This window comes from Phoca vitulina, unplaced genomic scaffold (assembly GCF_004348235.1).
Source record: "Phoca vitulina isolate PV1807 unplaced genomic scaffold, GSC_HSeal_1.0 scaffold3, whole genome shotgun sequence".
NCBI classification, from domain to species: domain Eukaryota; kingdom Metazoa; phylum Chordata; class Mammalia; order Carnivora; family Phocidae; genus Phoca; species Phoca vitulina.
In genome coordinates this window covers 61,938,211-61,951,428 of record NW_022589706.1, presented here as the reverse complement: position 1 = coordinate 61,951,428, position 13,218 = coordinate 61,938,211, and the positions used below count along the sequence as shown (strand labels likewise).

The following is a 13,218-nucleotide window of genomic DNA, read 5'->3' as shown; positions in this document are numbered from 1 at the left end:
TATTCATATATATTATATTGCAAAAAGACTCAAACTGGAAATAAATGCAAATTTTTAAAATAAAAAAAAAATAAAAGAGGGGCGCCTGGGTGGCTCAGTCGGTTAAGCAGCTGCCTTCGGCTCAGGTCATGATCCTGGGGTCCTGGGATCGAGCCCTGCGTGCAACTCCCTGCTCAGCGGGGAGCCTGCTTCTCCCTCTCCCTCTGCCTGCCACTCTGCCTACTTGTGCTCTCTCTCTGTCAAATAAATAAATAAAATCTTTAAAAAATAAAAAATAAAAGAACTGGTCACTAGATACTGCAGGCAAAAACAGGTACACAGAAATTGTCAACTACAGGTAGCATTTTTCTCTTTCAGTGTTTTAACTTTGGAAACATTAATTATTTATCATGACCATGTAGAAATCATAGAATCTAATATTTACTCTTAGTTTACAATATGGACAAGCTTATTAACATACCTATCTACATAAATGCATTTGTCTAATTACATTCACAAATAAATCCAACCTATAAATACCACAGTAAATGTAGTCTTCCCGGGCGCCTGGGTGGCTCAGTTGGTTAAGCGACTGCCTTCGGCTCAGGTCATGATCCTGGAGTCCCAGGATTGAGTCCCACATCAGGCTCCCTGCTCAGCAGGGAGTCTGCTTCTCCCTCTGACCCTCCTCCCTCTCATGTTCTCTGTCTCTCATTCTCTCTCTTGCAAATAAATAAAATCTTAAAAAAAAAAAAAAGTAGTCTTCCCAACTCCTTCCCTTCCTATATTCTTTTCCTAGGGCTACCACAACAAATTAGCACAAACTAAGTGTCTTAAAACAACAGAAATTTATTCTCTTGCAGTTCAGGAGGCCAAAAGTCTGAAATCAAGATGGCTCCTTCTGGAGGCTCTGAGGAGGAAAAAATCTTGCCTCTCTCTTAGCTTTTGGTGCTTGCTGGCAGTCTTTGGTATTCCTTGGCTTATAAATGCATCCCTCCAGTATCTCCATTGGACAATGCCATCTCCACATTGCTTCTTATGTGTGTCACTCTGTGTCCTCTCCTCTTACAAAGACACCAGTTGGGCGCCTGGGTGGCTCAGTTGGTTAAGCGACTGCCTTCGGCTCAGGTCATGATCCTGGAGTCCCTGGATCGAGTCCCGCATCGGGCTCCCTGCTCGGCAGGGAGCCTGCTTCTCCCTCTGACCCTCCCCCCTCTCATGTGCTCTCTCTCTCTCTCTCATTCTCTCTGTCTCAAATAAATAAATAAAAAAAAAATCTTTAAAAAAAAAAAAAAAGACACCAGTCACTGAATAAAGAGGCCTAAAGGGTCTACTCTACACGCAAGATGATTTCATCTCAAGATCTTTAACTAATTACATCTGCAAAGATCCTATTTCCAATAATGTCACATTCACAGGTACAACAGGTTAGGAATGAAACATATCTTTTTGTGGGGGCAGACATGATTCAACCCACTACAGCTTCCCCTGTAGAAGGAAGTTTAAATTGGAAATAATTTGGCATATTTTCCCTTTTTTTATACTTGGAAAAATGATAATCTGAATTAATCTAAAGTACATATGGTAGAACTTAGTTTTATTTCTGTGGAATCATTCTATTCTGGCTTTCCTATAGTATAACTTCATTCATATTACCTTTTGTCCAATTTCAATATAATGTACATTTTTAGCAGGTCCAGTACATAAATTCATTTGCTTGTGTCTTTCTAGAAGGTGGACAAGGACATTGTCAACAGACTATACCTGTCTTTTGTTCTTTATACCCTGCTCAAAGAGACCAACATTTGGAGTGTGTCTGAAAAATTTAATATGCCTCGAGGCTATATACAAAGCCTTCTCACTGGAGCTGCCTCGTTCTCCTCTTGTGTGCTACATTTCTGTGAGGTAATTCCATTAACTACACATGCCTTGTGCATCTTTTTGTTTTAACTTCTACTAAACTTGTAAACCAGTTAGTCATTATTTCCTCATTGTTGACTTGTTCTATTAATACAAAGCACTCAAACCTTATTTAAAATATATTTGTTTTTATCTGCTTATAAAGTCCTATGTACTAACTTATGGTAAAGATACAAAAATGACAGACTCACCTAAAATATATAGCAAACAGGTAGAAAGCACCTAGTTATCCCTACTCTTAGAACCACCATTAATAGTTACAAGTATTTGGAATCAACTCTTAAAACAGTTCTCCAATGATGTAGATTGTGTGAGAGTATCTTTCTCATGGTGATAACCATGGAAAGTGTTTGATTAGTGCATCACCAATAGCCAGCAGCTACCTTGTCACTACTTGGGCCCATGCTCTCATGATCGCCACAGTATTTTGCCATTTTTTCTTCCAATGTCTGGCAACTGCTTTAGGTTTCTATGTCAAATGTTTAGTTTATAAAATAACTCAAGAAGAAAACTTTATTTTGGCCATGTGCATTTGGAATGGATTTGTGTAAGACTTTACTAATGTCTTTACTAAAAGAAGCTTTCAGAGTTTCCTTAAATAACATAATAAAGCTTACCAGACTTTTCTACTCGGACAGTTTTTGGGATGAATTTATAATATAAGCCTTTTTTGGCTGCATTTAAATTTCTCCTAATTGAGTAATGTAATAATCCTTTCCATATTTGTTTCTATACTCAATTTTTTAAAAAACATTTTTCTCGCATGAATTCTATTTTTAAATTTGAATCTTCATTTTCCCTATCTTAAATTTCCATATTCTATGTATGTATATGGCAGTTAATTCTATCATATGTACTAATGAGTAAGTAATCCAAAATACTTGACTTTGGGTTGAATGATAATTATTTTAGCAAATTCACATTTCTTCATATCTCGTACTTATGCTAAGTTTTAAATATTAGCTTACATTCCCTAATCATGTGCTAGCTAAGCAGAAGACAAAATTTATAGGTAATAAGAAGCTAGCCTTTAAAATGTATTTTCTTAAGTTTTCTGTGTTTGTTTTTCTTCATATTTAAAGATACTTCCCCTAAAGTTCTATCCCTTTGTTTTACTTAGGACTATAAGGATTTCAGCCTTTTAGACTTGTTCAAGTAAAAGAAACTATATTGAATTTGAAAAACAACTATAATTTGATGGTCGTTCCTAGAAACAATCTACCTGACAACTTGTGCTCTCATGAGTGTATTTTCAGTATTTTAAAGTGTTTTTTTCTTCTTAAAAAGCTATGTAAGTCATATGAAATAGTACATCAATAGTGTTAGCTAAGATGCCTTTAACTACAAGTAACAGAAAAACCCCATAGAAGTTTAAACAATAAGAAACAAAGATGATCATGTGGAACAGGAAAGCTAGAGCTAAGTCTGTTCAGGGTTGATGGATTCATCGTTCTGGTCAAGGTTTTCTTCTCTTTACTCTGCCATCTTTAGTGCATTGGCTGCTTTCCTAGTGGTCACAAAATAGCTGGCTAACGCTGTTCCATATATCACGAATGCTCACAGTGACACCCAAAGGTTAAAAAGCGACTTAAAAAAAAAAAAAAAAAAACTACTACTACAGGAAATTTCAAACATAAAATAAGACAAAATAATATAATAAATGCCCATTTACCCACCCACCTTTAACAGTTATTGACCCATGGCTTCCAATATTTTTATTGTCTTAAATATTGCTTCTAATATTTTTGTTGTTTTAAATATTGCTGCATCTTGCATTGGAATCCTTCCACGTGTAATATTTTGTCTTCAGGATAAATTCCCAGAGGTGGGAACTGTTTTCAGTTATTTGGGAAAGAAAAACTATGCATTCACTTGCTGGTGTTTTGGTGAAAAAATGAGTAGAACTCTTCTCACTGGCTTATTTTTCAATTTTCAGTCTTCTTCCTCATCCCAAAACCAGTTTGTCAAATTCCTCAGTCTCTGCTCTTGTTTCCTTATAATAATTTTGTGTGGAATTATTGTTCATCTCTGGCTTAACCAAGTTTCAGAACTTACATCAAGGAACACCCTCTCTGAGCCCCCTACCAAGCCAACCAAACTTTGAAATAACTTACCAGATTTAAATTCTGTGTATTTCTTTGTGTTCTGCAGGAACTTGAGGAGTTTTGGGTTTATAGAGCCCTTTTGGGAGAACTCACCAAGAAGTTGACTTACTGTGTAAAGGCAGAGCTAATTCCTCTCATGGAAGTGACTGGAGTTTTAGAGGTTAGTAGCTTATCAGTTTCCCAACTGAGGTGATTTCAACTAACAGAAAAATCAGGTTTTACTATTTTGTGATGTCTTATCACAAGGTAAGTAACAACAGCCTTATTCCTTATTGGTCAAGAGAGGGTGTTTTTTTGTTGTTGTTTTCCTCTTTAAATAGTTATCATGGCCTCCCAGAAGTCCCCTATAAATCTGGATAAGTCTTGATGAAAAAAAAATCACACTTGTGAAAAAAAATAACAGTAGGGATAAAAGTGAGACTCCCCAAGTATATGTGTTCTACCATTCGTCCTTAGCATCTCTTCCGTCCTCCACTCCAATGAAGAATTACCTTCTGTCAGGTTAAACTCAGTGCTTGTTTCAGGAAGTGGTGATTCGGGGGCAACGAGGCTTATTTCTATTTCCTAAGAGAGTGAGAAGAAAGTATCCTCACCTGGTTTCTCAGCTTTCTGTTTTTAGCCAACTGTTGATTTCAGCTTATTCTGTTACTCAGTCCTTCAATCGGAAGCATTCTTCTGCCTGAGAACACACACACACACCAGCAGTTCCCTGAGTAGATGGTGAGAACATTAAGGATATTGGACTGGAACATCTTGATTGGGCGTCTAAAATAATTTATGCCCCTCACCTGAGTGCCTTAATGGATTTCTCATTCCTGATTGCAACACACATCGGTTAACTTAAGCTGCACAGAAAGCTGTCTTGCAGTCAGATTGGAACCACCCAAATTCATCTTTTAAAATTTCTCAGGATTCGGATGTGTTATCTCTTCATGTTTATTATTACCTTAGTCTGTTTCTCTCTCTTGCATGTGAAATTTTTCCCTTCAGTAAGACACTTGATTATTTTTTCCTAATCCCAAATTCTGACCCTGCTGATTTGTGTAATACCTTTCAGGGTCGCGCAAAACAATTATACAACGCAGGCTATAAAAGTCTGATGCACTTAGCTAATGCAAATCCTGAAGTGTTAATAAGGACAATTGATCATTTATCAAGACGCCAGGCCAAGCAAATTGTTTCATCAGCAAAGGTAAGCCAACAAACCATTTTTTACCCTTCATGATATTTTGTAGTGTTATCTCCTTATACTTTGGACATAAAAGCAAAAACATCTAACTATAGACACAAAAGTGTATACTCACAATACGTGGATAAAATAGTGCATCTGTTACGATACAAGGCTTGCTAGAAAGAGAAAAAGCACCTCCTAAAAATTAGACAATCTTAAGAGTCCCCTGAAGTACAGGGAACTCTGGAACTCACGGAATTCTGCCTCCTCACCCTCTTCACAGAAGGCCTTTCCTCAGCATCCCTGACATCTGGTCTTCCCACCTTTGCGTGCCTTCATTGACATGGAGCTTACAACCTCAAAAATTAGGTAGTTCTATTTTTGGACACTCCTGGTGTTCCAAAAAGCACCCCAATAAACTGTTGCCTTCTTACAATGTCCACCATTAGATTGTAAGTACTACCGTCTAGAACTAGTCTATTTTCTTTGTTCCTATGGTAGTTTTTCACATATTTAAAAACAGCTCTCTTTGTTTCCAAGCATTTCTCTTTTCTGCTTCTTTCATCCATATTAAATAATCTAGTTTTAGGCAATTTACTATCCTAGTTATCCTTTTCTAGATGTGGGCCAATTTGTCTTTTTGACCTGTCCCCATCATTATTGGATTTTCTTACTTTTGGGGTATATCTGTCAGGTTCTAATTTTAGGAACAGAAAGCACACAATAATGTGAAGAGGAAAGTTTAATATAAAGAATTAGTAACTAGTAACAAAGGTTATTCATCGGCTTCTAAGGGGTAAACAGAACTTCAGCAACCACGGGAAGGAATAATGCGAAGAACGTCCACCCTCACCCCACACCACCCCCTGTGGATGGGCTTCATACTTCATCGGAGAGGCTTCATCAGAGAGGGTGTGGCTGTGGCTCACCAGAGAGCAGATGAGTTCCTTGTGTCGCAGCCAAGGCTTGAAGCAGGAAGCTGCCCACCAGGATGCTGACAGAACTGCCAGGAAGCTCCCCAGAGTGCGCTATGGAACTTGCTTGGAAGCTAGCTTGAGTACCCATGGAACTTGCTGGAAAGCTGTCTGCAGGGATGCTGTTGAAACTCACTGTAATGAGGGCCACCAGATCAGCATACCAGACTAGCACTGCAGGAGCCCTAAGAAAAAGACACCAAAACCGGGAGGAGAAGCCCCTTCTCCTGCAGTGCCTCCAGTGCCCTCTACTGACCAAGCTGAATATTGCACCCGCTGGCGAAGGAGAAGTGTTTACAGGATCCAGCAGCTCTAGTTATCTGTCTCCAGCAGGACCATGAGGGATGGATTTGGAGCTGAGAAACAATAAAATTAATAACTAGTTCTCTCTTTGTTTAAATAACTAGTACTCTTGCACAAGATATTCCATGTTCAGCTTGCCTTAGTCATGGAATCAGCCGTTTTTCCAAAGAGCCCTAATTCTTTTTGGTGAGGAAACCCAAGTTTGAGGGGCTAAGTATGCTCACAACGAGAGAGATATCATTGTTTCTAGGTTCTCTTAGCAGAGAGAGCCTGTATACGCCTGTATATTTTTCTATACTTACATATAAATTATTAAAGGCCATGAACTCATACTGATAACTCCAATTCTAATTTTTCCAGGTACATACTGCTGCATAACAAAGTTTTACATCAAAATTTAGTGGTTTAAAACAGCTCTTTTATTTTGCTTATGTTTTTGTGGATTAGGAATTCTGGAAAAGTTTAGCTGTGTGATTCTTACTTGGAGTCTCATGCAATTACAGTCAGATTTTTACTGGGGCTATAGTCATCTGAAGGCTTGACTGAATTGGATACCCAAGATGGTTCACTCACATGAAAATTGGCTGCTACTTAGGGCTTTCAACTGGAGCAACTACATATGGCCTTTCCATGGGGCTTGGGTTTCTTATGGCATGGCAGCTCAGTTTCAAGAGGAAATGTCCAAAGAGTGGACATTTTGAGAGATCGAGGCAGAAAAGGCAGGAAATATTCTGAACTAACCTCAGAAGTTAAGTAGTGTCACTTCTGCGGTATCCTATTGGTTACTAGAAGGCCATTAAGATCAGCCCAGATCTAAAGGAAGAGGAATTAGACCCCACCTCTACATGAGGGGAGTGCCAAATAATTTGCAGTCATCTGTAATGTCTGCCCTCTGGTCACAGATTATTTACATTCCTCCCACATGCAAAATTACTCATCCCTAAAAGATTTATCCCCTTATGGCTTCAGACTCAGGCTCAAGGTCCAGTATTTCTCCTAAATCAAGCCTAGGTGCAGGTGATGCTCCTTGAGCACAATTTCACAGATATATTCCTCTCACTCTGAAGATCTGTGAACTAAAGAGATACAGATACAATGGTGAACAGAGACAGGATAACCACAGTAAAATCCCATTCAAGAAGAGGGAATATGTGTGGTACATAGAAGCAATTCTGATATCCAGCCAGGCATATGTGGCCAGTTCCTTGATTAGGACTTAATTCTCCCTGGGAATGATTCTTCCTGGCTTTGAATTCCCTCATCTGAATCATTCTTTATTTCCCGTAAGTAGTGGCCCTTGTTTGCAGCTGGGTAGCTTTCTCAGTCTTTTCCCTGTCCAGAGAAGTTCAAGCATTCAAAGGTTCTTTTTATTTTGTACCATCTCTGTCCCCTCTTATTCAATCTGGTATAATTTCTTTTAAAATAGTATGTGTTTCTCATTTATCTATAGCTTATGTTTCTTTCTTTTTTTTTTTTTTTTTAAGTAAGCTCTGTGCTCAGCGTGGGGCTCAAACTCATGACCCCAAGATCAAGAGTTGCAGGCTCTACCAACTGAGCCAGCCAGGCGTCCCTAGCTTGGGTTTCTTATAGCATGGTGCTGGGATATGCGAGGGAGCATTCAAGAGATCTTGGAATGGTCTCATTCCAAGAAACCAACGCAAAAACTGTAGTTTCTTTTGACAGACCCCTGAAAATCATGCAGCATCATTTCCACTACATTCTGTTAGTTACCTGAATCACAGGTTCAAGAGAAGAATTAGATCCCACCCATCAATGTAAACATCAAAGAATTTCCAGTCACCTTTAATGCATACTGATCCCACACTACAGGACTCACGGTAGTCTTACCTCTTCTCATATTTTTAGTTCCTTTCTCCAACAGTGAGAAATCCAGCTCCTGTCTTCATCAACATTGTCATCTGTTTTGCTCAATCCTAGAATGCACTGAAAATAATTTCTGAATTGTTAAAGCATACTATTGCAAAAAAACTAAGGAGTTAGTATTATTTACAGCTCTTTTTGTCTTTAGTCTGAGAATATATAATTGAAATAATGTGCTCAAATGTTACTTTTCTAAAAAATCTGCTTCACTGTGGTTATGTAATTCATTTGAAGAGCAGTTAGAGTCTGTTTGTGTTCCATTTTAGTTCCCCCCATCCTTATGAATTTTTTTTTAGTATGTAAAACATGAACATATTTTCTTTATTTTAAATTGAAATAGTTTACTAGGATATCTTTATTTTCTTTTATTTCTGGAAGTTTCCTTAGATTGTAGTTTTGTTTTGTTTTTTAATATATTTATGTATTTGAGAGAGAGAGAAAGCACACAGATATGCACGTGTGAGTTGGGGGTGCAGAGGGAGAGAATCTCAAGCCGACTCCCCGCTGAGCATGGAACCCAACCTGGAGCTCGAACCCATGACCCATGAGATCACAATCTGAGCTGAAGCCAAGAGTCAGATGCTCAACTGACCAAGCCACCCAGGCGCCCCAGATTGTAGGTTTACATATTAGTTCAATATGATCCACTGTTTGATTTTTCTTTCTTAGCAACTCCAATTATATGTATGTTGAATCTTCTTTGCCCAATCTCTCTGGCCCTTTTTACTTCTCTCTCTCTCTTATTTATTTATTTATTTATTTATTTATTTATTTATTTATTTGAGAGAGTACAGGTAGGGGGGCAGAGGGAGAGGGAGCGAAACTCTAAGCAGACTCTGCACTCAGCACAGAGCCCAATGCAGGGCTTGATCTCAGGTTCCTGAGATCACGACCTGAGCCAGATGCTTAACCAACTCTGCCATCCAGCCGCCCTTTTACTTCTTTCTTTATCTTATTTTCATTATCTTGTTTTCTTGCCCCACCCCTGTTCCTGCTCCCATTACCCTAATTAAGTTTTATTATAATCTATTCTTTGATCACTTTGTTAGTTTTTATTCCTAATATGATTTTGCCTGTTTCTTCTAATTCTTGCCTGAGCTTACTCAACTTTGTTTCATTTCTTCCTGTTCTGGGTCCATTTCTGTTCTTAGTTTGGGACTTATTGAGGGTGTGTTTTTCCCCCATATCTCCAGATGTTTATTTGAGAATATTTAATTGAGTTTGGAATGTTGCATCACAACTTTTCTGCTTCGTAGTTTGCTTTCAGAAGAATAAATTTTTATGAGCTGGAGAACTTTGATTCTCATTTTGTTTCCTTTTATATAGTAATGTAGTATAATAAGAACTGCTTATGCCCCTGCATTTCTCAGACAGAGATGGCCATCTGGAGTGGCTGATGAGAATTCTAGTTCAAGAGTCTCTCTTCTGTCAGTGTTGCAAAGGATAGTTTGGGGTGGGAGAGGAGTGCAAATAAAAGTGTGTTCTTTGATTTTTTTGAATTTCCTTTTGTCTTACAGGATCCGAAATTTTACCCTCTTATTTCTTTTTCCACTCCCTGCTCAGCCTAAGGGGCTCTTCTCCCTTTTTACTTGTCTTCTCCCCCAGAGGCATTACCTTTCCAAGACTGCTTTCTAGAGTTTCATGCACTTTAAATCCCTTCTTATAGACAATGCTTCCATCTATCAAGAGTCTTTTCTCAGTATTTTTATACTTGGGGTAGCCTTTCTCTCTCTGAAGGTGATTGTATTTAATCTAAGACCTGTTTCCCTCTTCTCCTTCCCATGTATTTTTTTCTCAATCTCACCTTTATCTCTGCAATCCCTTGGAGTGGGAGCCTGAGAAATGGTTCTGCTGGAAATTGGCAGGTATTTTTACTATGATATGAAGGTGATGGTGTTCTCTGTATTCTAGTAATGCTGGCCCCATGGGTTTTGTGCAGTGTACTGGCTGTTCTCGTTGATCTGTATAGTTTTTGGAGGATGCATTGGGAGATTAGTTTTACTTGGTCGCCATTACCTCAGCTACTGGAAAGCTTGCCTCATTGCATTTTAATCTCTTCTATTTATAATGCTATGTAATGCTATGCTTTATGTCACATGGATAGAGTGGGTTTTTCACTTTCATTTTGTGTCCTATGATTTTTTTTCTCTATGTGATTTTGCTGAACTTTTTGTTATAAAACTTATGTAACAGAAGTAATGCACATACTGCACCCCAATATACACAACACCCAGCTGCAGCAAACACCAAAACTGTATTTCTGGTTTTTTGTTTTTTGATTTTAAAGTTTATTTTTTTAGTGATCCCTACGCCCACTGTGGGGATTGAACTCACAACCCTGAGCCCGAGAGACTCTACCAACTGAGCCAGCCAGGCACCCCTATTTCCGGTTTTTACAAGAAAGAGGGAAAATCGTTACTCAGCAAATATTCCTTGACATCTACTATGTGCCATATTCAGAAATACTTTCTTGACTCGTTATGTTTCTTTGGAAATTAGCCATGTTAATTTTAGGAGCTTGAATAAAACTTTCCTTTGAAACACTGATAGGTTTTTAAAAGTTAGCATACTAAACTTTGAGGAATAATAAAAAGCTCATATAAAGGATAACATTTTCAAGAGCTAATTAAATTTTTGCAAAATTGCCTTAAATTTTATAGATCAAAAGTTAATTTTTAAGTGACTGAGTCTTCAATAAAACAGATCTTTGAGAGTGATAAAGCTCCTTTATTTTTGGGATTCCAAATGCAGTGATCAGCTAAAATGGCTTTAGCTAAATGCTGCAGTTTCTTTGACTATAATCACTTGTACTTAAGTGGCTATTTTTCAGTCTCATTATTAGTTTTAATGCCTACATCGCTGGTGTGTAAGGGTTCAGGGATCTAGTAGGCAGTGGTAAAAATGGTAGCAGTTCCTGACAATGCATATTTTGGCCTCATGTCTTGATGTCTTTATTGTAGATGCTGTTGCATGAAAAAGCGGAGGCTTTACAAGAGGAAGTGGAAGAGTTGCTGAGGTTGCCTCCTGATTTCCCCAGTATTGAGGTCTCTGCCGCTGAAAAGGCGTGAAGCTGTCTGACAAGCATTTTCAAACAGGAATGATTTATTGTACCTATTTTTCAATTAAATATTCCCTATAATTTATAAATGAAAAAAATACATTTTAATTATACATGAAGAACTGTGGATGATGTTTTAAATATACCTCTCACCCTTCCCACTAATAATCCATCTTCTTCAATACTTGCACATTATTTCTCTGCTCAAAAATCTAGTGTCCACCACAAAATGGGATCCAACTCCCTCAACATATCTCCAGCCTACCTTTGCAGCCAGGCCTTTTATTATTCTCCTATACATTTTTTCATCAAACTAGACTATTTGAAATCCCAGAATTTTCCCTGGGATTTCCAAACCCTTCATTTCCTAACTGTTTTTTGCTACCCCCAGTGCATGAAAAATTATCTTTAAAATGTACTATATGGGTGCACTTGGGTAGCCTAGTTGCTTGATCGTCCAACCCTTGATTTTGGCTCAGGTCATAATCTTAGGGTCGTGAGATCAAGCCCTGCGTCAGGCTCCATGTTCAGCATGGAGTCAGCTTGAGATAATCTCCTCTCTCCCTCTATCCTTTCCCCCACTCACTCGTGCATGCACACACACACACACACACACTCTCTCTCTCTCTCTCTCTCTCTCTCAAGTAAATAGATAAAAAATCTTTTTAAACAATGTACTGTATGCTTCAAATTCTCAAATACTGTCTCCCCTATGAAATTGTCCAAGTACATCCTCATCCCCACCCCATACATGGGTTCTTCCCCTCCTGTAAGTATTCTGAGCCCTTCATTATGCCCATGTCTTTTTTCATACTGGTAATTTGAAATCTCCTGGAGGGCCGAGACCTTTTTTATCATCTTCATATGCCACATGGCACTTAGCCCAGTCCATCACACAAAGTAGGGACCTGTGCAAAGAATGAATACAACCCAAATTAACAATTCAAAGATTCTTTTTAAACACAACTTAAATATTGCCTCTCCCCCATCCTTTTTAGATTTATAGCTCAAATATACACGGCTAGTTATCTGTAGGTAAAAAGGTAATAACTAGCAATGTTTTTGAATACTGGACTGACTTAAAGTTTTACTCACCTGTCTGAGATATCCACTGGAAACATTGCAAAAAGATCCACAGTCTAAGTTCTTCGTGCCTTAACATTTTGGACTACACTATTATAACCATCATTTACCTGGTAATTTCTATGTGCCAAGTACTGTTGTAAGTCTTTCATGTGACTAATTTAATCCTTACAACAACACTGTAAGGCCCATACTATTATTTCCATTTTACAGATGAGTAAACTGAGACACAGAGAAATTAAAATAACTTTCTCAAAGTCATGTACAAGTTAGTTGCAGAGCAGGAATTCAGGACCCAGGCTCTCCCATCCAAAGTGTGTGCACTTAACATTCATACATTATTGTCTTAGTAGAATCCGCCCATTTTATCCCCTCTTAAGTGTCCCTTTCCCCTGGCCTTGATCTTATCCCTAGCATCACATCTCATTCATTGACACTCCGCCCTTCATGTGAGCCAAAGTACGGCATCCAATGTCTTAGTAAAACCTTGGGTTTCACTGCACGTATTCCACTTGTTGCAGCTAAAAAGGTTGTGAAAGAGCAGCTGTCTAGCCTGCTGGCCACTCGGGCCCAGCCACTGAGGTGTGCTCACAGTGGTTCATAGTCCAGCTTTCGTTTTTTTGTTTTTTGTTTTTTTTAAAGATTTTATGTATTTATTTGACAGAGAGAGACACAGCGAGAGAGGGAACACAAGCAGGGGGAGTGGGAGAGGGAGAAGCAGGCTTCCCGTGGAGCAGGGAGCCC

The 13,218-nt window shown here is 38.5% G+C and overlaps 1 protein-coding gene across 5 annotated transcripts in view; it reads left to right on the top strand.

The window, feature by feature from the left end:
• HELQ (helicase, POLQ like) overlaps window positions 1-11,455 on the top strand; it is a 51,010-nt gene extending 39,555 nt beyond the window's left edge. For all 5 annotated transcript variants that reach the window (XM_032400694.1, XM_032400693.1, XM_032400695.1 and 2 more), the window contains 4 exons: window positions 1,711-1,884; window positions 4,051-4,164; window positions 5,062-5,196; window positions 11,294-11,455. In XM_032400694.1, the coding sequence (XP_032256585.1) occupies window positions 1,711-1,884; window positions 4,051-4,164; window positions 5,062-5,196; window positions 11,294-11,401 (531 nt within the window). In that variant the 3' untranslated portion in view covers window positions 11,402-11,455. The remainder of the gene's footprint in view (window positions 1-1,710; window positions 1,885-4,050; window positions 4,165-5,061; window positions 5,197-11,293) is intronic.
• The last annotated feature ends 1,763 nt before the right edge of the window (window positions 11,456-13,218 follow it).